This window comes from Psammomys obesus, unplaced genomic scaffold (genome assembly GCF_907164565.1).
Source record: "Psammomys obesus unplaced genomic scaffold, mPsaObe1.curated_primary_1811, whole genome shotgun sequence".
Lineage (NCBI taxonomy): Eukaryota > Metazoa > Chordata > Mammalia > Rodentia > Muridae > Psammomys > Psammomys obesus.
The window spans coordinates 12622571-12650242 of NW_026596134.1; the positions used below are offsets into that span (position 1 = coordinate 12622571).

A 27672-nucleotide genomic window follows, 5' to 3' on the forward strand; every position below is an offset into this window, starting at 1 on the left:
TTTAAGATGATCTTAAGAACTGAAAGATCTTTCTCTTTTTTTTTTAAAAGAATAAGAAAATACCAGCTTGATGTGATGGTGCATGCATGCATGTAATCCCAGCACTCTGGGAGGCAGAGGCAGGTGGATCTCTGTGAATTCGAGGCCAGCCTGGTCCACAGAGTGAACCCAGGACAGTCAAGGCTACACAGAGAAACCCTGTCTCAGGAGGAAAAAAAAAAAAAAAAAAAACCACACACAGAAAAGAGAAAACAAAAATAGCTAATTTAAAAGAACTTTAAACTTATTTTTATAACAGCTGCACACAGCACAGTTGGGGAAACTATTAAAAGTGAGTTATGTAGTTGCTTAAACTTAAAACTAACACATCTACATAGACACCACAAAGAAAAGTTCTACCACAAAAAGAAAGGGTAGGGCTAACTCAAACTGCCAAAATCACAAGGCGTATGTGGATGATATAGAATCCCTCTGGAGAGCCAGTCCAAGAGAGGACACTATTTAAGATAAACACACAATGTGTTTTACTTAAGTAACACTTGGAATCCACAACAACCATCTCTAGCCAGAATCTATATACATCTATACAAACCTCAATACTCATTTTATCCAAGTTGTTTCTGAAGAAGGGGCTGTAAGTGTCTTCTGCACTGCTAAGCACTTGTGGTTCACACAGATGTCCTGCTTCATACACCTGGCTGCTCTGGACATCCAGCTGCTTGGCAGTGTGAGCACTGCTTTGCTGCTGATGAAGCTGCAGCTTGTTTAAATGAGTGCCGGTGTCTGCATTTCTACTGGCAGGTGGTCGATAAATTTCAATAGAAGGCCGAGAAGAACCGTATGTAAGTGTCACTGTAGGTTTTTTCTGAGATAAGGGGTTCTCCTGAACAAAATTGAGATCTTCGTCAATGAGATCATCTGGCTCTGGCTTGATGTCAATTACATCTTCAGAGGGTGCTGGCTCCCTCAGAGGTTTCACGGTTGACATTAGCCGGGTGGAAGCTCCATCATCATATGAGTGTCTATTAAAACAAAGCATCGTGACAAAACTAAAGCATTATCCTCTAATCTTCAAAGAATGCTTACTCAAAAAATTTTAATGAGGATGTATGGATACTTTTTAAATCTTCACAACTACTTTCAAATTATATTCATTCTTTCAATTTGTTTTTGAGACAGGATCTCACTATGTAGTTCTGATTTGCTTGAGATTCATCCACCTGCCTCTACCTCCCAAGAGCTGGGACTAAAGGCTTGAACTAGCACTGGAGGGATGGCTCAGTTATTCTGAGACCTGGCTACTCTTTAAGACCACCCAGGTTTGATTCCCAGCACCTACACAGCAACTAACAGCTAAGTGTAACTCCAGGTGCAGAGGCCCCAAAGCCCTCTAAAGGACTCCATGACACTGTAAGCACATGGTACACACATACATGTACAGGCAAAACACCCGTACACACCAACTTTAAAAAATTTAAAGGCTTAGAGCACCACACCCAACCCTCATACTTTAAACTTTTATTTACATTTAAAATAAAAATCATATTCTGGTCACCATTAGTTTGCTCAAAAACTTACTATCGGTTACTGTTTGAACCTTAGGGGGCCGGGGAAATGGCCAGAGTATTAGTTGCCCTTCCAGAGGACCAAGATGACCCACAATCAAAAAATCCTATGACCACTTCTGTCCTCTAGAGGCACCAGATTTACATAGGGTTCACAGACATGCAGGCAAAACACCTATACACATAAATAAAAATGAAGTAACAAACCTGGAATATCCCATACAGGCTCATGTGCTGATCCCTTGTTCACTATGATAATTTCAAGGCTATGGATTCTTTTAGGAGGCAGGGCCCAATTGGTCAATGTATGTCCCTAGGATCTAGGAATAGATCTTTGCTGATAATATCCAACCCAGGTTCTGGTTTAGTTTTCTCTGCTCCCTCATCCACTACAATGTCAGGAATCTCTTTCATATGTTTGCTACCATGAACTCTCTCTCATGCTTCCAATGCTGTGATGAGCTAAGAGAGCCATCTGAACTGAGCCAAAAACAAATGTTTTTCCTCCTCCTACTAGATGCCCAGCAACAAATGACAAGAAAAGAACTAACCCATGATCACTTCACTATTTCCAAAAATTGTTGAAAATAGGAACTAAGGAACATAATAATTAACATAAATGTCATATCCGTGAACCCATCTGGCCACAGTAGACACTGGGCTTTTACCTGACATTAGTGGATTTCTGCTCCTGTGAACTTGTAGAAACTCTAGAATCCCTTTTTTCCGGTCTAGAGCTAGAAACGGCCAGGGGAGGGACAGCAGCTTCGTGCCTTCTCTCATCTCCCCGACTGAAACTGCTCTTGTTTGAAGGCACGTTACTATCAAAGATGCTGGTATCAGGAGACTTTAGACTAGAGGGCTCTGTGAAGAGAATGCATGATCCTGGTAATCTTTTCCTCATCTCTCATCATCAATTCAAAAGCAATACATTTAAGATAGAAAAGATTTTTAAAAATAACTTCAGTATTTGTTTGTTTAAAAAACAATAACAAAACAAAACAACAAAAAAAGCAAAACAGTTCTCATGAAGCCCAGGCTGACTGGATATAATGCCAAGGATGACCTTGAACTTCTGATTCTCCTGCCTCCACCTCTGGAGTGTTGTGATTCTGGGAACGTACCATCATGACTGTTTTTTTCAGTAGTAGGGACTGAACCCAGGGCTCCTTGCATGATAGGCAGGCACTCTATCAACTGAGTTACATCTCTATCCCAGGTTAGGGTTTAAAAACAGAGTTGGAGTTTATTAGGAGGGTTTAATGTAGGAAAGAGATAAGGCACCTGATAAGGATGTGGGCATGGGACTTTAAAAGGAGAACTCCCTCAACAATGATCTATTATTATTATTTTGCAAGGGTATCCACACTTACGTTTTAAATACTAGGATGCATATTTGTGTGTGTATATTCCCATTCCATTTCATATTACTTTAGTAGCTGACTAGTATTCTTACATATTATTGGCACTGGACATTTAGATAACTTTCAGTTATAAAACAGCAGGCATCTTTAAAGTTAAAGCCTGTACACATTTATTATGTCTTCCCCTGACAGTCAAATCACAGTACGGTTGCTGTTCTTACAGTTTAAATGAACAACTGCTCTAAGTCACTGGTATTCTCTCAGAATAATGACTTTAGACAGGAAAGGATCGCATGCTGTAACAAGCAGAGATTTCAAAAAGCCCTCAAGTTTACAGAGCTTACCAGCTGTAACAGAGCGAAGCTTATCTAACACACCATGGAGCCTAAAACAAAACAAAACAAAGCCTTCCTTAAGAAACAATGTTTCAACTGCCACTCATGACATTAAATCCACATTAGTTCTTTTAAAGACATTTAATGACACTAAACCAAACTTTCCAATAACACGTTTTTTCTTTAAAAGGCCTTACATAAATATCAAAGAAGTTAAAAAAAAATTACTTTTTCAACACCTACCAGGAGGAGGAAGAGGAGGAGGAGGAGGAGAGCAGCAGCAGCAGCAGCACATGGGTGGGAGTTCAGCTCAGCAGCACAGAAGTTTCTTTAAGTATTAGAAACTGAACCTATAGCCTCACACATACCATACAAGCATTCTAAGTCACGAACACACATCACAGTTCTCTTCTTACTTTTTGAGACAGGGTCTAAGTTGCCTAGGCTGGCCTTGAATTTCTGAACCTCCTACCTCAGCCTCCCAAGCAAGGATTACACTGTGTCAGTGTAGCTAGGATTACACAGTGTCAGCAGATTCAGAACAGAATGGAAGGAAGGAATATGCAGAAGACCCTGCACCCAACCCACAGCACCAAAGAAAAAAGAAGACGAAGACATTATCTGGCAAGTCTTGATTTAAAAAAGCCATCTTGCTCCTATGAACTAAAGATCAGCACAGCTTACAGTAGAACGAGCATCCTTCACAGAGAACTGTTTGCCACATCTGTTTTACCTGTGTGAGTGTGTTCTCCGCATTCTTCCCTCCTCCTCTCTAAAGAGTTAAACCATGGACCGTGTACACAGCTAAGCCCAGTCTACCACTGACCTATACACCCTCATCCAGCAGTTACTACTTCTTTTAACTATTTACATGGCTTCTTGGACAATGTAATTCTGAGATGGAAAAAGGTAATAAAAGAAATATTGTATCCCCCTTTATTGCAGCTATTATTTTCAAAAGTAATCAAATAGGCTACAACTTTGCTTTAAGATAATCCACCTAGGTAGTTACATAAAAGGCATATTTGCACAACCATCCTTCCAAAATCCTCTCACAAACACCAGAGTTGCCTATTGTTTCATTTAGACTCCATTTACATGGCAGTTTCCTCATGGACGCAGTGATTTCAAGGTTAAAAAAAGAAAAATCAGGATGAGGGGGCAAAAAAGATCAAAAACAAAAAACAAACAAAAGTACCTCAGTGTAAAGTTATAAAACTGACAAGAAAACAAAAGCACTAAAATAGGGCTGGGCTACGGATAGAGATGGGACAGGACAGGACAGGGACAGACATGACAACACATAACTTTCCATACGAGAAGAATATTAGGTTCAGATGTGACTAATGGAGTTAATTCCCAGAGCTCGTGTACAAGCTAGGTGTAATGCTAGCACTCACAAGGCAGAAACAGGAGTCCCTGAGGTAAGCTGTCTAGATAGACTAAACTGATGAGCTCTAGGTTCAGTAAGAGACCCTGTCTCTAAACAAAGAAAGTGGAGGAGTGATCACTAAGACATCCAAGGTCAAATTCAAGCCTACAAATATAAACACACACACACACACACACATCTATCTTGTGTATCTATATATACAAATATGCGTACATACACAAACAAAAGATTAAAAATCAGTGACTAGAGTAAGGACCAAAGTGAAGACACGATTCCTTGCATCAGTACATGTGAAACTGTATTTGTAACAACATGAGAAACTGATTTGAAGTTCAGATTCAGCTAACGGTATATATTGGTTTATGAAATGTCTTAAGCAGTCCATTAAGTCATACGAAAAAGAACCTTACAAGGTCAGTCTTCTGGCTTGGACCAGTTAGACTGCAGACACAGTGATCTTAAGGTTTAACCAAAGGTCAGGTCACAACAATGCTTATGAAACAAAACAAGTTTTTGGACTACTGATGACTTTAAAAAGAGTTATTCACAATCATACTATAATTTCCTTAGCCAGAAGCACCATGACCATTTGAAAACAAGCTATATATATCCACAATGAGGGATGCTAACATGTATGGATCACTGCACTCTTAATAAAATGTACTCCAAAACTGTGCAATATAAAGCAGAAAATTCTGCACAGATTTTCATAGTATTGCCATAAGCACCAAAAGGCATGCAGTTGGCAAAAATATTATGAAGACTTTCCTGAACCAAGATACGAACAGGCAGCCAGGCTTGGTGGCACACACCTGTAATCTCAGCAGAGTCAGGTGTATCTCTGTTAAGTTCAAGGCCAGCCTGGTCTACAGAGTGAGTCCAGGATAGCCAAGGTTACAGAGAAACCCTGTCTCAAAACAAAAAAACAAAACAACACACACACACACACACACACACACACACACACACACACACACACAAAACAAAGCAAAACAAAACAAAACCAACCCGTGTGAACAGGAACCATACTCTTCCGTGCTCCTCCTCAGATTAAGCAGGCTAAGTGCTCACCCAGCCTGTCCATCATCAGCTGTCTCGGCAGATGACGGGGCTTTGGTCTGTGGGCCCTTGTATGAGCATTTCCTACCTGTTATCACATTGACTTTTCCAACTCTCACCCAACCATAACCCCAACAACTGGCGCCAGCCCTCTTAAACTGCATCTTATCCTTATTCTCAACTGAGGGCACACGTGGTTTGGTAACTGGTAGCTCATTTTTACAGGAAAAAATAAGGTTGCTTATTTGAAATTCCAAACCGTAAAGGTATCAGAGACGTTTGTCAAATGGAGACATGCATGTGTCATGAAAAAAACTTAAAACAAAAATAAAGGAAATAAAAATGTTCCCTACAAAAGGCAGAAGCCAGTCTAGCTCAAAATGTAGTGTTCACTGTTTGCAAGTACTTGTCTTGGGGTGGGGGTGGTGATGAGTGTAGAAGGTGATAAATACAAAAACGCTAATACACATCAAGCCTCCTATGGGGCAGACACATCTGCACGCATGTTGTGCATCATCTAGGTTACCCTCACAATTATATACAGGTGATTTACTACCCCATTTGCAGAAGGAGAAACCTCCAAGGGCCACGCTTCACAGCTCATAGCCCGCCTCTCCACAGTGAACCTCACAGACTGCCAAGAACCTCCTTCTAGACAGAATACCAACTCTGACTTTGCTGAGGCAGATAATCAGAAACATACCATACGGTGAATCGAACTGTGTTGTTCCCTAGAAACAGGGACAGGTCCTCTGTCATTTGGTCCTGACTTTTCTTGTTGGCCACCATCACCATAATGTAATCAGGAAGTTCTTCATCTATTTAAAAGGAAAAGTATACCAAAACTTTTAAATGTTTCCTCAGTATTTGTTTTTGCTCAAAATTAATGTGCTTGAAAACAGAGAAATAGCCTGGAGAATTTGTACCTCACTCTAACAGAGGATGGACAAGAAAGCTCAGCTTCCATTTTTCCCTTTCACCCCACAAATACTTCCATTTTTAAAAGGCTGGAAATTAGAAAAAAAAATGGTGTGTTTCTAGTCATAAAACTAGGCACACAGGGTCATGGAATCAATAGGGAAGATGTACTGGTTTGTAAAAAATTTTTCAATGCCCATCAGTTTCAGAAGCTTCTAATTAGATACACATAGGTCCTCAATAATTCCATTGTTTAGCTTTCTGCTCAAGACAGTACTCATTTCTCCAGAGAACATACTTTGACTTAGTAAAGGGGAACTTCAATTACTCTTCGCAATAACTTCCAACAACATCACATACACTAAGACTGCATAAAACTCTACAGCATGTACAATACTCAGAGTTCAACTGTTAATAACAAAGGATGGAAAAGTTAAACGGTAACTCAACTGCGTTCATCCTAACAGTGGCAACCCTACACAATGACTGTAAAAAGCCCAAGAACACATTAATAAGAAAACAAAGTCATCATGAGGAAATGTAATTTATTTTTAGGAAAAGTAGGTGTGTGTATGTCTGTCTAGTGTGTGTGTGTGTGTGTATGTGTGTGTGTGTATGGCTCATAGGGGTAATGTTTTAAACTTCATGATCCTCTTCCCTCAGCCCTCCCAAATACTGAGATTACTGACATATACCTCCACACCCAACTTCAAGCACATTTTCATTAAATTTTCCTCAACAACTAAAATATTCATAATTCCTCATAAACAGAAACGTTCATCTGCCAGAAACGTGTTTCCAGAGAAAACAGCTAGATGGCTTAACTAAAGAAGAAGATGGCTTAACTAAGAGCTCTAGATGCTCTTTAGAGGACCCAGGCGGAATCCCCTACACCTACATGGTAGCTCACAACTGCCTGTAATCCCAGTTCCAGGGAATCTCATACCCTCACAGAGACATACATGCAGGCAAAAACACCTATGCACATAAAATAAAAAAATGTATCATTAAAAAGAAAGAGGGGGCAGGGAAACATCTAAACTCCAGTACAGAAGCAGGACAAAAGAGAAGGCAGTGCTCCACGGAAGGCTGCAAGAGTAAGAAAATGGCCAATCTTTGTTTTGCGGAAGTTTCAAAACCACCCCCACTGTAATTGTGTTAACTAGCCTGATCCTTACTTATATGTCATAACTGCTATGACCCAACACTAGAAACACAGGAGGGTGAGCACGTAAGACTGCTGATGTCCTTGGGGTTTTCTTTCACAGCGCCAATGAAATGACTGCTGCCATTGCGTCAATTAATGTGTTTTCTAAAATTTCATGACATCGGTGGTTATCTTGGTACAGAATGAGGACAAGGAAAGATGTAACAGGTTACAAAGCCAGAGCAACTACTGGAAATTTAGGAAGAAGAGAATATGAACAAATATGTTTGTGTTTTAAGTGATGCTAGTGATTTAAGCAACAGCTCTTGTGCACGATGTTAGGCAGTCTCAAATGAGCTGCACACAGTCCAGTGGACCTACCATATTGACTGGCGACGGTTTTAGGTATATGCATATTAAGACATACCAAATACACTAAAAACAAACACATACACTTCAAATATGTGCAATTTAAACTATCAATCAGTTCTCAGCAAAGCCTTTAGCATATACATGTTGTCTTCTGAGTAGACAATACAATGAAAATTAGGAATCTAACGCAAAATCAGCATGTGGTCATAAAATATTCTTCCAGAGTCCCGAGAGATCGCTGAAGTACATTCAAATTAGTATAGTGGAGACAGAAGAGAACAGTACGTGCTGGGAAGGTTCAGAGAAGCTCTCATATCTGGATGTGAATGAAAACTGGACTGTCACTGCTGAACCACTGAATTGTTCACTGAGCATGCATGACTTTTCTTACTGCTTGCTTTAATACTCAAATATTCAAATATTTACCCCAGAGTTGTTTTCATAACCTTCCAGAGCTCTGGGACTCTTTTTTGAGCATAAAGAAATATGAGAAGCTGTGACCGGTAGTGGAGTGTGCCTGTAACCCCAGCACCCAGGAAACTGAAACAGGAGGATCAGTTTGAGGCTGGCACATGCCTCATGATGAGCAGAAAGCTTGAACTGCACATACGAGGCCACCCTCAAAGAGAAAAATCCTGAAAACAAAAGCTACGCTGCTCCGGACAGTGAAGTATATATATACGTCTACAAATAAAGTAACTAACTTCAAACATGAAAAACAAACAAAAAACCTTGCTTTATTTCAAAGTGAAAAACAAACAAAAAACCTTGCTTTATTTCAAAGACTTGAAGTCTGACTTTTAACTCAACTGACAGATATTCAACAACTAGGCTTGCCGCTAGAACTTAAGGAATTTCCAATTTGGGGAGGTAATGGTGTTAAGAGTTTATGGAGGCCCTAGGTTTATGTAAAGAGCAAAGAGAAGACAGGGACATATATGAAAATCTGACAAGCAGCAGAAGGGAGAAGCTGAGCCAACATGAAGAGTCGCCGGCACGCCACAGCAGTGCTGGCACGCCACAGGGGCCCTTGCTCTAACGGAAGCGCCAAAGACCCCAAACCTGAGCTCTTCAATCTGACAGGCGCTAATGCGGCTCTCTCCACACTGCATTGATTTTTTTATAAAAAGAGTAATACTGCTGCCCATCCCAGCAGTATCTTCAGAACAAACAGAACTATCAGGGAATGTTTTAAAAACTAAAAATCTTGGTTTGGAATTTGAGTGACACATGCTTGCATCTCACATTTGCCATCAACTAACACTGTCCCACATGTACAGCGGGTCCCTCACAGCTGGTATCCACTAAGCATTAAAAGAAAAACCAATTAAAACTAAGAAAATTCTGGTTCAACTTCAGGTTTTCATATCCATGAGGAGTCTTAACAAAAATTCTGAAAAATACACCTCAAATACACCTATCAATTGTAATTCATAAACTAGTAATTCCCAACCTGTTCAGTCCCTTTCTCTGGTTGATGTGAATTGTATCTACTAATATAATCCACAAAAATTTTAAATGGAGAATTTTTAAAGAATTGAATTATTAATGAACCAATTACCTGATAATAGCCCAATTATATTAGCTTAATAGTTTTTCTAGAAACTAAAGTTTCCCAGACAAACAAACAAACAACATAGTTCTAAGCGTGACTTTGATCTCTCTACTTCTATAAATCTCTTTTGTATCTGGTCTAAAAGACAGATCAACTCTAATCTGTTTCTTGCATTTAATCTGTGATAAAGTTGTTTAATATTGACGTATGTAAAGAAAATATTAGTCTCATAAATATGTACTTTGAGTATTTTAAGTCTTTCTAGATCTTGAGGCTATCCTTCAGTAATACCACAGTAAAATTCAAGAGACAATGTATTAGCAATATGGAGTGTAATAGAACACCAATTAATTCTTTGTACCATTAAAAGAAAACCCACCTATACAATGTTTCCTGCCTTCTATCTTTGAATAATTTAATGTGTAGTGGTCACCTGGACAATACTAGTATACTGGTGGACCAAGGACATGTTGATATATCCCACTACATGAAATTATAGTTAGCACCTCCATAACCGTCATCACCAAATCTTTCAGTTCTGGGAAGCTCTCAAGTTCAGAGTGGTAAACCCAAACTTTTAAAGGTTTAATTTTCATTTGAAATTTCAACTTGTTATTGGCAATAAAGACTGTTGGCTTTTTGCAGGCCTACTTAAGTGTACAAAACCAGTTTATCACTTCTTAGAAGGTAAAAATGTTTTCACTGCTGTGATAAAACACTGTGACCAAAAGGTACTTGGTGTGGAGAATGCTTATTTCCTCTTACAGCTTATGGGCCATCATTGAGGGAGGTCAGGGCAGGAACTCAAGCACAGGCTACTTACTGGCTTGCTCTGCCTGCTTTCTTAAAACACCCAGGATCACCAAACCAGGTGTGGTACCCTGCACATTAAAGTGGGACCTCCCACATCAATCAAGAAAATGCCCCACAGCCTTGCCCACAGGCCAATCTGGTAGTGGCATTTTCTCAATCAAGTTCCCCCTCTGCCCAAATGACTCTGGCTATGTCAAGTTGGTACTTACTAGTGGCTACCTTAGTTCATAATCACTAATGACTTTTCTTAAAAGCTTCTTATCAGCTCAGTATACTACAATTTTCCAAGCACTTCTCTAGCCTTACAATCAAAATACTAAAAAGAGGTCATGCGAAGCCAGTTTTCTGATACAGAGTTTCACTGTGTAGACCTAGCTATCCTGGAACTCATTCTGTAGACCAGGCTGGCCTTGAACTCCCAGAGATCCTCCTGTCTCTGCCTCCCCAGTGCTGGGACTAAAGGTGTGCACCACTATCTTCCAACTGAGGAGCCAGTTTTAAAAACATCATTTTATCTGTTTCATCGGTAACATTCCAAATGAAACCGGCTTTTCTTTTCTTTCTTTTTTTAAATCTACAAGCAACCTGGTTCTGGTATAATCTGGTGTGACTCTCTCTCTCTAAACTCGGTGTTCCAACCACTTGCTTTCATATATTCCAAATGTGAACATAGTGACATGCCAAGTCTTCCAACGATTATGAAAACAAATTTGACTCTACAGGTCAATACCGGTCTCCGTTACTTTCTTAGGCTACCCATGATTTACACCTGAAGCCACTAGCTGTGGGGTCAAGACAGGCCTCTTTCCCACAACCTTGTTCAAGTACACAAACTATTTGTACAACTGGGATGTTATCATTTACATTTTCGTGGTGATATTTTAAATGTGTAACAGCTAAACACTGCCTAGCCCAGAGTAAGCATTCAGCCTTTAAAATTAAAAAAAAAAAAAAAAAAAAAAAAGAGGGAAATAATCTTGTTACCATTTTAAGGTTTGAAGGGGGGGAATAAAAAAAAAAAAAAAAAAAAAAAAAAAAAAAAAAATTCTAAAACTAAAACCCCTGAACCTGCTCTGTGGCAAATGCCAGAAGCATCAAACGTTCAAATCTAAAATGACAGACCTCAAATTCAGTGGTCATGATGAAAGTAGCAACAGGAAAAACGGAACAAGATTCGGACAAACACTATGGGTGAATAACGACAGCTTCAGCGGAGTACAAAAAGCTAGACTATTTCCGAATAATGTCTCAGACGAGAGAGATGGCAGCGGTCGGGGGTAGACTCGTGGTGCTGCAGTAGTCGGTTCAATGATAGGAGGGCAGAGGAACCGGAGAGTATTCCATTTCAAGGGAGGCCACCCCAAGAGCTTTTGGGCAAACTCACGCAGACACATCCAGCCAGCTTGCAAGCCCTCCGTTAGTTACATTTAGGCGAATGACGAGAATCAACTTACCCACATAAGCTCCTAATTCTTGCAATTTCCCCTTAATGGCACTCTGAGGAAGAGAAGGGGGAGGGGGGGGAGAAGCAAAGGTGCCCGTGAAAACCGCGACAGTCACAAGAGAGCGGCCCCGCGCCCCGGGCGGTGGGGGAGGGGACGCCCGACCCCCCGCGCGGCGCTTCCCGCAGCCGCCGCCCCGGTGGCTCTCTCGGGCCCGCCGGCGCCCCCCGAGCCGACCGCCGCGCCTGCGCCCCGTCGGAGGCGGCGGGCGCGGAGGAGACGCGGCAGGCCGGGCCCACCCGCCCCGTTACTCCTGGCAACCGCCTGCCCGCCATGCCCAGCGCCCGCCGACGCGGGCCTCACCCGGATCTTGCGGCTGATCTCAGTGCCGATTTCCATGGCTCTGCGGCGGGCGGCCGGGTCAGCACGGCGCGGCGCTTCGGTTACCTGGAGCCCGCCGCGGGCTGCTACCCTGCAGCCTGGCCCCGCTCCGCCGCCGCTCCGCCTCCGGCCCTGCGCGCTGCGTGTCCCCGCCCCTGCTGGCGCCCCCGTGCAAGCGGGAGCCAGCGCGCATGCGTCCGCGCACACGCATGCGCCCGCATGTCCCTGGGGCGAGGGGCGGGGTCCGGAACCTCTGCTGGGGCGACCTCTGTCGGTCGCACGGGGGTCAAAGGCGGGCAGGTAACTTGGTTTCGCCTTGCCCTTCCCAGATCTGTGGAACCTTCCTTCTTCCCTTCCATAGTTTGTCATTTATGGATTTTTTAGTCTCTTACAGGTAATAAGCATGAAGTAAGGTGTGGTTTAAATATTTCGGGCGACCGGGTGGGGTGGCGCACGCCTGTAATCCCAGCGCTCAGGGAGTCAGAGGCAGGGGGATCTCTGTGAGTCCCAGGCCAGCTTGGAAAAACCAAACCAAACAAACAAACAAAAAACATGGGCATTGATCTGAGTTCAGATGTAAGCTCAAGTTTCAGTATGTTATTGATGCAGATTGTCAACTCTTGAAACTTTCTTTTTTAAATATTTATTTTATTATGTATACAATGTTCTGCCTGCATGCACACTTGAACGCCAGAAGAGGGCACCAGATTTCACTATAGATGGTTTTGAGCCACCATGTGGGTGCTGGAAATTGAACTCAGGACCTCTGGAAGAGCAAGCAGTGCTCTTAACCTCTGAGCCATCTCTCCAGCCCCAACTCTTGAAACTTTCATTTTCTTCTTTTCTAGGAGATGTGCTATCATTACACGTGGTGAGGTGTCATGATATCCAGAACCCATTTAGCATGACCATAATTTGATTCTAGCGGGTTTTTGGGTTTTTTTGAGACAGCGTTTCGCTGTGTGGCCCTGGCTGCCCTGGAACTCACTCTGTAGACCAGGCTGGCTTCACACTCACAGTGATCCGCCTGCTTCTGCCTCTCTCGGGATCAAAGGCGTGCGCCACCACCGCCCGGCTACTTTGATTCTAAGCATTCTTTCTCTCCTGGCTTTGGTTCTGCCTTTTTTTTTCTCCCATATCATCGGTGTGCTTAACCCAGGATTAATCCTCCTCCTGCCCGTCCTCTCTGAACTGCCTTTTTGGGGGGACACTTCCAGGACACCCCTGTTTGTTGTTAGCATCAGCCAGCTGCAGGTAGCAAGAAGACTGCCAAGTGGCGCCCTCTAGTGTTAGAGTTGATGTGCAGGCCTGGGATACTGGGACTCTGCCCTCCATGTGTGAGAGCTCCATGGCCTTGAGCTCTTAGTCACAGCTGAGGTTACAGGTCCTAGGTATTGGGATTTCTCAGGCCATGGTGGCAGCCAGTGTTATAGCTCTTAGCCAGGTGCCCAGCACTCTTGGCTCTGGAGACCTGACAGTTCTCTCAAATTATTCTTGTGACCAGGGCCTACAGGTTCTCTTCTTGGGCACTTCATTGCTTTTCACTCCTTGGCTCTATGCGTCTTGTTGCCTCTTTCTGCTTCTTATCTTACCCTGGCCTTTCTTGGACAGCTCCCTTGCTTGTCCCTCTGCTGGCCGCCTCTGCCTCTGTTTGGGTCCACATAACTGAAAGTGGGTGAGAAAGGGGCACTTGCCACAAGCCCACTGTTGTAACCCTAAGGGAAACAGCTCAGGAGAGTTTCTCCCAGGCCTGAGCCCTCTGCTTATATAGCTCAAAATGGGATGTTTGGATTAATCACATCTATTTGTTTTGGCCAAGCCCAGCCATATGTTGGGGATAATCACAGCTTTGCCTCTTAGCACCAATTACAGCTGTCCCTCTGCTAGACCACAAAGAGAAGTGCTTGCCCTCTGGCCTAGGGAGAAATAATTGCTGGTTCATTTGAAGTTCTTCAAGGCTTGGGATTGCAAAACATCAGGTACAAAATATTTGCAACAGCCTTTGTTGGAGCCGAGCATTCAGGAGCTACAGTCTTTGCATAGTTTTTCAAGGTGTCCACAGAATGCTAAGGATTGTCAGGGCTGACATAAGAGCAGTCTGGCTGTTTGCTAGACTGCTAGCTACACCTTCGTTCAAGGTATCCAAAGCAGCAAGGGAGAGTTCAATAGGTGTTTGTTCAGTCTCTAACATCTTTGCTGGTTTATAGGAAAATGAGCATCAGAAGGTGCTCACAATATAAACTGAAAGAACTGTCACTTGCAGTGATTTTAACAGATCTAAGAGTTCTTGGCGCTGGACAGATGGCTCAGTAGTTAAGAGCACTGGCTGCTCTTCCCGATGACCCAGGTTCAATTCCCAGCCCCCACATGGTGGCTCACAACTCTCTGTAACTCCAGTTCCAGTGGATACAGCTCCCTCACACAGACATACATGTAGGGCAAACACCAAATGTACATAAAAATAAATTACTAAACTATTTTTAAAGAAGAGTTCTTTAAGTTCTTGACACTTGCCTGAATACAAGTAGGTCACTTACCTCATGTAATGATCTCTATGCTAGTAACGACGGACTCTGCCATCTACACCGCGTCTCACCCGAAACCCCCTCCCAAATTCCAAGTAACCATGTCCGTTTTATTTTCTTTTCAGTTCAGCATTTTCAATTCACAGTCATCTTTGCCATCTCCAATTCAAATGCACTCTCACAGTAGATTTCTTTAATTTTTTCCTGATCACAAAACATGGAGGAATCCTTTTTCAGAATAGACATCTAAAGAAGTTTCCATTTTCCTCACAATCTTCAAGTCTCTGAATGTTTTGGGGTGTGGGGTTTTTTGGTTTTGTTTTGTGTTTTGGTTTTGGTGTTAGCTTTGTGGCCTTGCTCTACGTTTGGACTCAGATTCTGATTCTCCTGCCTCAGCCTCCCTAGTGCTGGACTCTAGTGAAGCTCAACTATGCCCAGATCCTTAAGAGCCAATTTTCATTAGTTAGCTCTTGGTCCATAACAAGTTCCTTGGGGCTTAAGCTTAGACTTTTAGCGGGCTTCAGCACAGGTGGCAGCCAGGCTGCATTTTCATGTGGAACTTGGCGAAGGAAGAATCCCTTTTCAGTCTCATTGGCAGGAAATTGTTTTTTGGGGTCTTTATGAGCAAAGGCTCCATCTTTTTGCCAGATATGGTCTAGAAGCCATGTTCTGGTCTTCGAAGATGGCCCACAGTTCCAAAAGCCTCACCAATACATCTCTTCTCTTAATTTAGCAAAGATAAAGTTGTGTCATTTTCATCCCCCCAACCCAATACACCTTGGTTCCTCTGTTAAGGACTTTTGTCCCATTCAGTTGGGCTCATCTGGGGCCTGATGCCTAAGTCAAGTGAGTTTGGGCGTCCTTTATATCTACAAAATCTCTTATCTTCATCATACCCATTAGTTAATTCATGCTCACAGGAATTATATAAGAGTAGGAATCACAGGGCTACCCAGGGTCTAGCTGCCACAGGCCCCTTGACCTGTGACAATTCTTCTGGCATCTATATAGAAACTAATATGATGACATACATCTTCACCCGTGATTACCAAGTAATGTATGTGTTCATCCTAAAATGATAAACTGAGGACCATGTGTCTCTCACATTTCTACAGAAGTTCTTTCAGGATGATAGGCACATAATAAACATTTATCAAATATCTGTAGGTTAAAAGAAATCAAAGCCTTGATTTATGAAAGCATTTCTTCAGGGTAAATGCAGTGACCATGAACCACTGATGAGAGATGGAGGGGCAACGTGACGGAGAACGGGGACCCTGGAGCCGCTATACAAAGTCTGGGTTTCAGTGTGCAGCTCTGCCACTTTCTCTGAGACCTTAGGCAAGGAGCTACCGTTCTTGGTGCCTCAGTTTCCTCCTCTGTGGCATAGCTATGACACTGTTTTCCTCTTCAAATAGTTCTTATAAGGTTGAGGTAAGTTAATATTTGGCGAACATTTCGAGCTGTGCCTAGCTCACAGAAGCATTATGTTTGTTGATTAAAAATTAAATGCCTGCTGTGAGCCAGACACTGCGCTGGGAGCCGGAGGACACCGCTGAGCAGGACCAGGTTTCCGTGTTCATAACACAGTTCAAAAGCCGGGTAAGTTTTTTTCCTATTCTATTTTTTTTTATCCACCGTTCCATAGCCAAGAACAGAACCATGCTTTTATCGTTTTTGCACCTTAAACAGATTGACTTTGAACAATTTAGTTTCTGTTGAGAAAATCTTGTGTAAAAGAGCCAAGAGCATTTTCATTAAAAGGAATTCCGAGGCCTGGAGAGATGGCTCAGTCAGTGAAGTGTTTGCCTGTACATGAAGATCTGATAACCCCCCGTGCCCATGGGAAAAAGACAGGCATGGTGTTAGGTGCCGGTAATTCCAGAACTGGGGAGCTGGAGAGACAGGAGGACGCATAGGGCTTGCTGGTCAGCTAGTCGAGGCAAATCAGCAGGCTCTAGGTCCAGTGAGAGGCCTGCCTCAGAAATAAGATGAAGAGCAATTGAAGAACCTGCCCCCTTCCCCCAACACGTGCACATATTCAAAGCCAGGCACTGTGGTACATGTCTGTTCATCCAGTACTTGGGAAGGTGGGGCAGGAGCATTAGGAATTTAAAAGCAGCCTGGCTACATAGCAAGATCCTTTCTTCTTTCTTTCCTTACAAATTGATAACAAGGAATTTATTTAAAGGTATTGGAGACAGGGTTTTCTTTTAGGACTTCCTGCTTACAGTTATGGTAAAGAGACTTTCAGGCTATTTGAGAACTCAAACACATTCAGGTTTCAGATGAAGAGGAGACTGAGTCATAGAGAGAGTGCCCCCACTCAGCCACTGGCACGAAGGGGTTGGAGGCCTTTCAGGGTGCTTCCCTGTAAGGTACAGCTTCACAGCCCACATCCTTGAAGGGCTGGAAGTATTAGTCTTGCAAAAGAATAAACTGGCCCATGACAAATGGCATATTTTTCTTCTAAGGGATAGTATGAGAGCCAGATCACAATGAAGTACAGTGCCAGCTAAGAGGGTTCTTGGCTATCTTCCAAATCGAGGAGAGAACTGAAAAAGAACATTGGACATGAAGTCGGCAGGGTGTGAGTGCCAACTCCAGCTCTGCAGAGCCCTCTAACAATGGCACCCCCTGTGTCTCCAGCCTCCCCACAGGGCTACATTTCAATTAGATGTTATGCTGTGTGTGTGTGTGTGTGTGTGTGTGTGTGTGCGCGTGCGCGCACGCTTGCCTTACCAGTCTGTGGGAAGGAAGGGAGGCAGAAGTGGTAGGTTTCCCTGAGCCTGGAATGCTTTTCTTGTCATTCAGTATTTAGTGGCCTTGTATTTGTCTTTCCAGACTCAAACAGAGGATTCTCATAATGATTAACTAGACGCTATCAATCCATTTGGGTTATACCCTTGTGTAGATTTCCTCACCAAACTAAAACCACATCTTCCTCTATTGTTCACAGGCTGAGTCCCTTCGAGGGCAGAGGCATGCGTCTTATCTTTCTGCATGCCACACCTGGCTTCTAATACATGTGGAGTGAATAGATGTTTTTCTCCAGTACTCGATATCAAACGGCATGTCTGCCTTTGGATCAGAGTCTCTAGGTGCTAGGGGCCTGTGGGTAAAGGCACTTGCCTCCCATGAGGCAAGTCTGGATACCCGAGTTCAGTCTCCGGGCCCCTGAGCAAAGGTGGAAGGAGAGAAGGGGCTCCACACAGTTGTCTTGTAAGCTCCACGCGTGCACCATGGCACACCTTCACCAACAATAAGAAGAAATATGAATTGCTTAAAAAGCACCCCTAAGAATTGGGAATTACTATCACACTAGTCACTCTTTCTATGAGGCGGACACCATTGTTGCCAGCATCATTTCCTTGAAGTCCAAAAGAACTAATCCTCAAAAATTATCATTCCTGAACTTGTGTGTGCGTTTGGGAGGCGGTGTGGACCTAGTGCAAAGGTGAAGATTGCAGGTACAAAGGTGATTTCACCTGTTGCCCCCCCTGGAATTATGATTACAGGTGGTTGTGAGCCACCCTGTGAGTGCTGGGAATTGAACCTGGGTCTTCTCAAGAGCACCAAGGGCTCACGTACACTGAGCCATCTCTTCAGCCCTGAGATTTCATGTTTGTTGGCGCTAATCTTCACCCTCTCTCCTAGGTAGCATTGTCTTTGTAGGATGAAGCGACTCCTTTAGTCTGATTCTTACAGTGAATGGTAATTTATAGAGTAAGATACGAAGGATAGTTACCAAGATACCAAAGCAGATTGCCCTAACTCCTAAGAAAACACTATGGAGCTGGAGGGATGCCTGCAGTGAAGACCATGGCTGCGCCTGCAGAGGAGCCATGCTGGGTCCCAGCACTCACACTGGGCCTGCAACTCAAGCTCTAGGGCATCCAGGGTCTTTTTCAGACTCCAAAGACAATTGTACTCATGTACACACATGCCCACACAAAGAAACATACACACATGTATAAAAATAAACCTTAAAAAAAATACTACTCAGTGGATCACCCAAACCACTGCTTCCTCTCAGCTTATCATTTTGTCTTACACCATTTTATGTCAGGGCTTGCTATCTACGAGGTCTACAAGATTTTTTTTTTAAGATTTATTTTTAATTGTATGTATGTATGCATGTGGGAGAGCTGGGTGTGTACACACAAGTGACGGTACAGGCAGATGCTGGAGGTGTTGGGTCCACTGTGGAGCTGAAGTTACAAGTGATTGTGAGCCACCTAACATGGGAGCTAGGAACTGAACACCGTGCTCCAAAAGAGCAGTACTTGTCCTTACCTGCTAAGTCATCTCTCCAGCCTTCTCTCTAAATTGCATGTATGTTTGTTTGTTTTGAGACAGGTTTCTCCGTGTAGCCCTGGCTGTCCTGGAATTCCCTCTGTAAACCAGGCTAGCCTGAAACTCAGAGATCCACCTGCCTCTGCCTCCCGAGTGCTGGGATTAAAGGTGGGTTCGCCTCCCCCATACTCCTTTAAAATCGTGATTGTATATTGTAGTAGGAATCACCTCCAAATGTAGACGTGTACCACTTCCCGGATACGATGTGGGCTTGGGCACACGTATGCATAGTAGCCTGTATCTCTGTAAGGGTACATAGTACTCAGATAACTGCGGCTTGTCTCGCAGGCAGGGTGGGAAGACTTCCTCTTAACAACCTTTTTGTACATGTTGGGGTTAAACCATATAAATCACCTCACTCTCTTTCAGAGAAATGTAAGCCAATACTAATTTTATGCTTAATACTTTGTCGTCGTGCCTTGCCACGGGGATGTTTGTGCCAATTTACATGATGCGGGAAAATAGACTTAAGTACATGGTTGGTGCATGACATCTGTAGACAGTGAATTAGTCCAACCCCGTTGTCTAAAGCACCACTTGTGTTTTATGATCATTTTCTATTTTTAAAATTCTTTCATTTTCTTCCCGATTCAATTAACACGTTTTTATTTAGTGCCTACTGTCTGCCCAGTACTGCCCTCGGGATTCTAGGAGATATAAATGAAGCCTCCACGAAACAATTTATAATATTCGTGCCAAGTGCGGCAGCCACAGGGTGGCTAGAACTTTGGCTTGGAAGGATAGTCCTGGTTTGAGTTGGAGAAACTTGGAGGGCCGACACAAATGGGAAGGGGTTCTGGAGACACCACCTAGATCCTCTTGATGGGGCCAGAGTGCATGTCTGGAGAGAAGACAGCCAATAAGGGTGGCCAGGGAGCCATCCTAGCTCACACCTGGAGGTCTGGTAGCTGAACTTCACCTTGGGCAATCATTGGGAAGGACTGACAAACCCAGGGAGGTAACTATGGAGTAGCTCAAAGGGAAAGAACACTGAGGAGCTGATGTCAGGTGCCCACCCTGAGGGTGAGCAAGAATACAGTATAGTAAGCACTAGTAGCTGGGCCTAGAACTCAGTGAAACCTTTCAGTTTACTGGATTGTGATGCTCAATTCCAGATTACGGGAGAGGAAGCCAGTACAGAGGCGGGTTGGAGATGGGGTTTGAATCCAAACAATCTGACCCTGGAGCTTCCATCCTTAATGGTTCCATTCTGCACTGAGTATGCGTACAGCTCCTACGGGGGACCTTGTTCAGAGGAGGTCTTTCACAGTTCTCTCTCCACCACTCTCCTGGCTTGGTCAGTCCTTCTCCCCCCCTCCCCCCGGTTCCCCAAAGTAAGGCTCAGCTATCAGACCCGTAGGGGTGATCTAGAATGGCTTGCCTGATCACCCTTGTTTCTTCAGCTCTTATTTCCAGCATGCCCTCGGCTCCCTATCCAGTGGATTCTGGGGTGTGTGAACTGCCTTCAGCCTCGCACGCACGAGAGCTCACTAGTAACCCCAGTAACTTTACAGACCACCACGAAATACTGCAACAGAACCCTTTCCACCTGAGCTCAAAATAACGCCCCCTCCCTTTCTCTTATTTATTTATTTATTTTTATTCATTCATTCATTCATTCATCCATTTATTTATTTATTCATTCATTCATTTATTTATTTTTATTTATCTATCTATCTATCTATCTATCTATCCATCTATTTATTTATTTATTTATTTATTTATTTATTTATTTATTTATTCATTTATTTATTTATTTATTTATTTATTTATTTATTTATTTATTTATTTATTTCAAGGCTCTGCTCTATTGGGAAACTTAAAATAACTGGTCACACGGTTAAAAACAGCAGCGGCGCGCCCCCTCCCCGGCGGCCGGGCGCAGCTGTCCGGCCTCCCCCGCGCCCCGCCGCCCGCATTCCAACTCTCTGAGGTCACGCGCCGCCGCCTCCCCGGATCCGCGCGCCCGGCCCAGGGGGAGGGACACGGGCCCGCAGCTCCGGCCACAGCCCCCGAGCTCCCCAGCGAGTCCCGCCGCGGCCCGGCCGGTGCGGCGAGGTGTGCGGGCGGCGCGCGGGCCCGGGGCGCGGGCGGGCGGCGGCGGTGGCCGCTCGGAGCCGGGGAGGCGGGACGCCGAGAGGGCGCGCGGCCCCGACCCGGCGGGAGCCGGAGCAGGTGAGGCGCGGGGTACCCGGGCAGGGGCGTAACAAAGAGCGGAGTCTTCGCTTCCCAACCTCGCTCTGATCTCCTAGAGTCATTTCTAAAAAGGGTCTGGACCTTCTATTCCGGACTCCTCCGCGGATGGCTGCGGCTTAATTCTGGATCAGGGTTTGAAATCTTGGGCATATTTGTGCCTCTCGGAGTATGTGGAGTATGAAAGTTGCCCGAGAACTTTGGCGACAAGGGGCATAAAGGGAGGACTGTTTAGCAACTCCTTGTTTCGGTTTTGGAGTAAAGCGTCTTTACTCTTGGAGGAAGAATTCTTGGATCTGCAAATTCCCACTTGTAATTTCTGCAAACCCTGATTAGGTTGGACGCTCTGAGCATGCTTGTCCTATCCCCACCCCCGCCGCCGAGAGAAGCCTTATGATAGAGAAAGCTAGAAAACACGTTCCGAATCTCCAAGTGACAACTGCAGTATGCCTAATAGTTACCGACAGACTCCCGCCCCCTTTTTCTTTCTTTTTAGTTTTGAACAAGACAATATTTTCACATTGAAAATAGTTGTTTGGTTTGTAGGCCATTTGATTATAGATTATCAATGCACAAATGTTCTGTGAGAGACATAGGATTGATTTAAGACACTTAGATGTAGACGGTCTAAAACGTCGGACACTTTCTTTTTAGTGATTATTTAATGTTAGGGAATGGTGGCAGAGTTCCATGAACTTATAGTGAGCGGCTTGGGGTGCGGTGTCCCGTAAGATTCAGAGTTAAAGTGGACTTGAGAGACCTTTGGAAGGGGATATGGACAAGAAAACTGAAAACGAACTAACAGTGCAAACCAACTTTTGTAAACTTGTGAAGCAGATTTTTTTTTTTTTTAATTTTTTGGTTTTCCGAGACAGAGTTTCTCTGTGTAGTGTGCAGACCAAGCTGTTGTACAAACTCAGACTCACATCGATCTGCCTCCTGAGTGCTGGGATTAAAGGCATGCGCCACCATGATCGGCTTGTGAAACAGGATTTAAAATGCATATTCTCTTATTCCATAATGTAATGATTTTATAGGGAAATTATCCTGTTTTTTCTTTTAAAGGCTGTTTATAGTTTACTTCATTTAGAAGTTGACACCTAAATCAGCTCTCCCCAAAGTACTTTAAATTTCTAGTTCTTGGCTTTATTATTCAAACATAATTTATGACGTTATTAAGATATATTGATCAATCATAAATTTTTAAGTTACTAAACAGGACTTTTGCCACAGTGGGTTTTATATGGATAATAAAAAAACCAGACATTCTTAGGAGGAAATGCACAGAAATAAAACAATCAAATAATAACAGCTACCAAAATAAAAAAGAGAAAACATTGGCCTTTCCTCATCTCCGATGATGTAAAACATTCCAAATCCCAGGGACAACTGGAAATTTGAGTTTGCCTAATCAGAACTGAAGTTAATAACTAAGTTATGCTGGGCAGAGTGACCCAGGCCTGTAATCCTAGCACTCTGGAGAGGCAGAGGCATGTGGATTTCTGTGAGTTCGAGGCCAGCATAGTTTACAAACAGAGTCCAAGACAGCCAGGGCTAAACAGAGAAACCCTGTCTCTGCCCCCACACCCCCCCCAAAAAAAACAACCAACCAACCAAACAAACAAACAAACATAAAATCTAAGTTATATAGTGAAGAAGAACTTAACATATTTGACAATATCAAATTTAGATGTCTTCCCTTTGAACAAATGAAACATTATCTTTTTTAATGTTTCAGTTGCCACAATTTGCAAGGCTGAAATCTACAACTTTTTCTCCTGAGACAATTCTTTGCACACTACACTTTTTTTGTTGTTGTTGTTATTTAAATTTACAAAAGCACTATTAGTCTCCTGGTTAAAATCTTGTTTAAAAATTTTTTTAAGTGTTTTCATTTTTGCTTCATCTGTTTATTCTCTGAAAACAGCAAAGAACATTGAAAATACTGCAGACAGAGACTCTACCTTATTATAGTACTCCTCCCCCATCCCAATTCCTTCTATGGAATAGTGCTTTCACTCAAGGAAGGCATTCAGCTGTATTAACATACTGCTGTTTGTTACACTTTTCTTCCCTCTGGCCTTCCGTGGCCCCTTGTTTTTAAAACGTGTTTTGTCTTTCTGGAAAGGGGGCGGGGAGATCATCTCGAACTAGAGAGCTCCAAAAAGCAAAACATAAGTTTTAGAAATCTTGATCATGTCCTTATTAGTGATACAGCTCTGAATATAATTATAGATGCCTGCAGTCTCCTTAAGGACGGAGACAGCTTACGATTCCTCTTAGATTTCCACAGCATGCTCATCATGTTGCTCTGTGCTCAGAGAGGCAATACACATTTGTGGAATGGAATCCCAAGACGTTATGTTTGGCAAAGTCTAGGGTCATAGCTAAACCACATTTTCTAGCTCAGCCATTCCACAGACCTGGATGTTCATGACCGGTGGAGTTTGAGTCTCAGGCTGGTGAGCAGGACAGAAAAAGAATACTGGGAGTGATGTAGAAAACCAGGGGATGCCCAGCTACGTCCATATTAGCGAGAAACTCAGAAAGCTGCTTCTGTTGAGCCCTGGGTTCTGTTTGCCTGATAAAGCTTAGGGATAGATTGTCTCACCGCGAGGTCTAGCACCCAAATAGCTAATCAGCCAGGACCCAGCCTGGCTAAAAGACTTATCCTCGTAGGAAGGGGCGGAGGTGAGTGACAGCAGTGCGGAGGGATGGAAATAGCTGAGATTTTTGTCAAATTGTTTAGGAGAAAATAACTCTGGTGGACATAAAAGTCCCGATTTGTCGCTCGCCCCCAGTTTATCTCACCGCAGAAGTTGCTATCAACAAGCGTGGTTAAAAATTAGCGTGTTGTGGGGTGCTGTTACGTGGATACGGCCTCAAACTGCGCGCCCAATCTCTCCCTGCCTGTCTGACTAATGTCCCCTTTAAATCCTCCCTCCTCGGATCTCAGGGGGCTGGTCCTTTCGGATCACGTCCGCCCGGAAATGCGGCCGCAGGCGGAGGGTTCCGGGGCTCCCGACATTCCCTGTTGGCCAGGCAACACTGCTTGCTTTCCTACTCGGGAGGGGACTCCCAGGACCGCGAGCTGCTGGCCCCCCGCTGCCCTAGGCTTTATGGGCTTGCTCAGCCCTGCCTGCCTTCTTTACCCAGGATGATGGTTAAGGCCTCGCCCTTTTCTGTAGGTGAGCGCCCACAGGCTCCTTAGAAGTCTCTGCTCGGGTGGAGGAATCCAGAGCACCCTTTTCAGATTTGCGATGCTTCAAGGACGAGCATCAGTAGGGTGTTAATAACATGTTTGTACACAAATCTTTGTGGTGATGTTAATAATGAACCAGAAGGGGCTTTAGAAATGCTTGTTAAGCACTTCATCTTCTTTGAGTCTCACAGTTGCCATATGTTAGGTGGAGGGGATTATTCTCCCCATTTAGAATTCAGGGTTAATTTGGCTGAAGGACACAGGTGGGGAACCGAAGACACCCGAAAGTATTGGGAAACTCAAGAGTTACCTGTGAAAAAATCCAAACCTCCCTCCAAACTAGCAAGACGGCCGGTAATGCTTGGTAGTTTAGACGTGCTGGGCATTATCTCATTTAATCCTAACAGCCAGGGCTGCTATCACAAGTGGTGAGCAGAATGAGGGGTGGGGTCTGACCCTGGGCCCCACCCTTAGCCCTCGTGATAAACTGTCCCGCCAACTCCCTGCTCGAGTTAGAACCTTCTTACTCCAGCAGAGAGGCAAAACTTATTCTTTGTACTCAGTTCCACCTATTTTTATTTTAAAAGCAAAGTCCATAGTAACGACTTTCCTCTTTCCTCAGCACTGGCGTGGATGCTCCCATCACTTGGCCTTTGGAGACTCAGTTGCTTTTTAATGGCGGCAGCGGCTGTTGGATGAGCCCCAGGATACTAGAGCTGGTTTTGTCCGGAGGGTCGCTTTTGCTTGGCGCCATCACTGCTGGATTGGTCCTTCCTGGTCCCCTCCACTGCTGAAGGGAGAAGATGCCACTGCCGTTTGGGCTGAAATTGAAACGTACCCGGCGCTACACGGTGTCCAGCAAGAGCTGCCTGGTTGCACGGATCCAGCTGCTTAATAATGAGTTCGTGGAGTTCACTTTGTCTGTGGAGAGCACTGGCCAGGAGAGCCTGGAAGCTGTGGCCCAGCGCCTGGAGCTCAGGGAGGTAAGCGCGGCAGATTTCTCTGGCTTGTCGTCCTGCCTCACGTCCTGGCGGCTGTGTGTGTATCCTAGCCTACCTGACAGGGAAGCATGTCCAGTACGACTGCAGGATGGTGAGCCTGCAAGCTCTCCTTCTAATGAAGAAGGAAGAGATCCGAGCAAAAGTATTATGCCCTGGGGTTGCTCCTAAGGGAATTTAGGTGTCTGTTTTTGAATGTGTTTGTATCCTAGGCCTCCCTTCCATAAAGGTTGTGGAGAATCAAATATGCTTGTGTTTTGAGTTCTCACTTATTATAATAAGTCCTAGAGTCTGGTCATTCTGACCAGTTTACTATGCTCATGCATGCATGCGTGTGTTTGTTTATCCGTGCAACACATATTTTGGTCTCACTGGTCTCAAAGCTATGGTAAACCGCTGGTAGGCACCTCAGTATATGGTTGGCACTTAGAGGGTTTCAAAACTAAGTGATCCGCTGATGTTTCCTACAGTACAGCTTATCTGTCCCCGACTTTTATGAACTACAATATTTATGTGGGATTCCCAGCTGGGAGTATATAACACGAATCATTTAAGACCGGGTTTCTTCTTTTTACCCCTGGCCTGGGCAGCTAAACACAGGGAGGGTTCCAACATACTGGTCACTCGGCATACTATTTTCTATTTTCTGTAAGCCTCTTCAAGATTCTGGAGTCACATACCTGGTGTTTGAGTTTGGGTTTCCTCGCCGACTAGTTCTATCGCCTGAGGCAAGCTATTTGATATCTCAGGGCCCTGGCTCCTCTGTCGGAACTGTGTGTCTAGGAGCGGCACCTCTTCTCGGGGTGATTGTGACTTAATGAACATGGACAGCCACAAGCATTGACTCTGGTCAATCACAGTAATCACAGGGACTTGAGCTCTGGGAAATCTAGTGAGTAGACAGTGGTGGAGTCCTCGCTTATCCCCAGATCGTCCTACATTCAAACTCTTTTGTAAGATCTGTTAAAAGAAAAGGGACAGCAGAGGTAAAGCTCCTTATGGAAAATGATATTTGAGCTGTGACCTCAGTGCTAGGGGGAGGGGTCCTACCAGGCTGCAAATCACTGTTCCCATAAAAGTAACAAAGGTGTTTTATTGTCTCGAAATGATTTAGATGGACCTTGATAGTCTAAAGATAAGGTAGGCTTTTTAAACCCAGGTGTGCTTTTGCCTGAGTCCTCTTGAGAGTGATTAAAAAGTAGTTCAGGTGCTGAGAGTAGCCATCTGCATTTGCTGATAGAATGGGGTGGAAGCTGGAGATATTTAGGGCCAACCGAACAATGGCTGGGGAGGAAGTAGGCAGGAGTCAGGGCTGGTACTCAGGTTATCAGTGGACTGTGGGGACTGTAATTAAGAGAGGAAATATGAAAGAGCTGGTTTCAGTGTGGGAATGAAATACTAGGTTTGAGGTGCCCGTTGGTACCACTTGGTGTGAACTGAAGATTATGAACAGAGAGGTGGATATGGAGGGCCAGGCAGGAGATCCAGGCAGAAGATCCAGGCAGAAGGATTGGGATTCTCAGTCCGGCTGGGTGGATGGAAGCCAGGACAGAGGGAAGGCTGTCCAGGGAGAACTGGAGGAGGGCGCTCCCCCTCTGTGCTGAACAAAAGAGCACAGAGGGGGAGTTAGTGGAGAGAAACAAACAGCAACAAAACAGGCTGGGAGCCGCCCTCCTATTTGCATTTAGTCAAGTCTGGGGCTGGAGTATTCATGGCTCAGTTTTTCAGAGCAGTGACTACTCTTGCAGAGAAAACCTGAGTTCTATTCCCAGCACCTATGTGGTTGGCTTACAACTGCTTGCATGGCTCTGGGCCCCAGGCGTGGACGTAGTGTATAAACATGCACTATGTAGGCAAAAGTCTTGCACACATAAAAGAGAAATGAGTAAATCTTTTAAAAAGCAGCAGCCGCCTAAGGAGAGCACCGTCTTTTGGTAGAGGCTCAATCTCAAACGGCTTTATTCAGCCATTGGTATGCCTTCAGGCCAACTTTTCTTTTCCTTCTCCTTCTCCTCCTCCTCCTCTTCGGTATTATTATTGCTTTTGAGAGAAGG

At 44.1% G+C, this 27672-nt stretch overlaps 2 protein-coding genes across 7 annotated transcripts in view; one reads left to right on the forward strand and one right to left on the reverse strand.

Moving 5' to 3' along the window:
• Zc3h14 (zinc finger CCCH-type containing 14) overlaps window positions 1–12483 on the reverse strand; it is a 46710-nt gene extending 34227 nt beyond the window's left edge. For 2 of the 4 annotated variants that reach the window (XM_055593192.1, XM_055593191.1), the window contains exons 1-6: window positions 12327–12483; window positions 11976–12018; window positions 6420–6534; window positions 3274–3314; window positions 2234–2429; window positions 593–1022 (exon numbers count right to left, since the gene is read on the reverse strand). In XM_055593192.1, coding sequence (XP_055449167.1) covers window positions 593–1022; window positions 2234–2429; window positions 3274–3314; window positions 6420–6534; window positions 11976–12018; window positions 12327–12362 — 861 coding nt within the window. In that variant the 5' untranslated portion in view covers window positions 12363–12483. Of the gene's footprint in view, window positions 1–592; window positions 1023–2233; window positions 2430–3273; window positions 3315–6419; window positions 6535–11975; window positions 12019–12326 lie in introns of those variants that run through there. The other 2 variants (XM_055593193.1, XM_055593194.1) reach the window with 2 other exon arrangements.
• A 3908-nt stretch (window positions 12484–16391) lies between these two features.
• Ptpn21 (protein tyrosine phosphatase non-receptor type 21) overlaps window positions 16392–27672 on the forward strand; it is a 59626-nt gene continuing 48345 nt past the window's right edge. The window contains exons 1-2 of one of the 3 annotated variants that reach the window (XM_055593058.1): window positions 16392–16471; window positions 25243–25603. In XM_055593058.1, coding sequence (XP_055449033.1) covers window positions 25424–25603 — 180 coding nt within the window. In that variant the 5' untranslated portion in view covers window positions 16392–16471; window positions 25243–25423. Of the gene's footprint in view, window positions 16472–21298; window positions 21401–24504; window positions 24607–25242; window positions 25604–27672 lie in introns of those variants that run through there. The other 2 variants (XM_055593057.1, XM_055593059.1) reach the window with 2 other exon arrangements.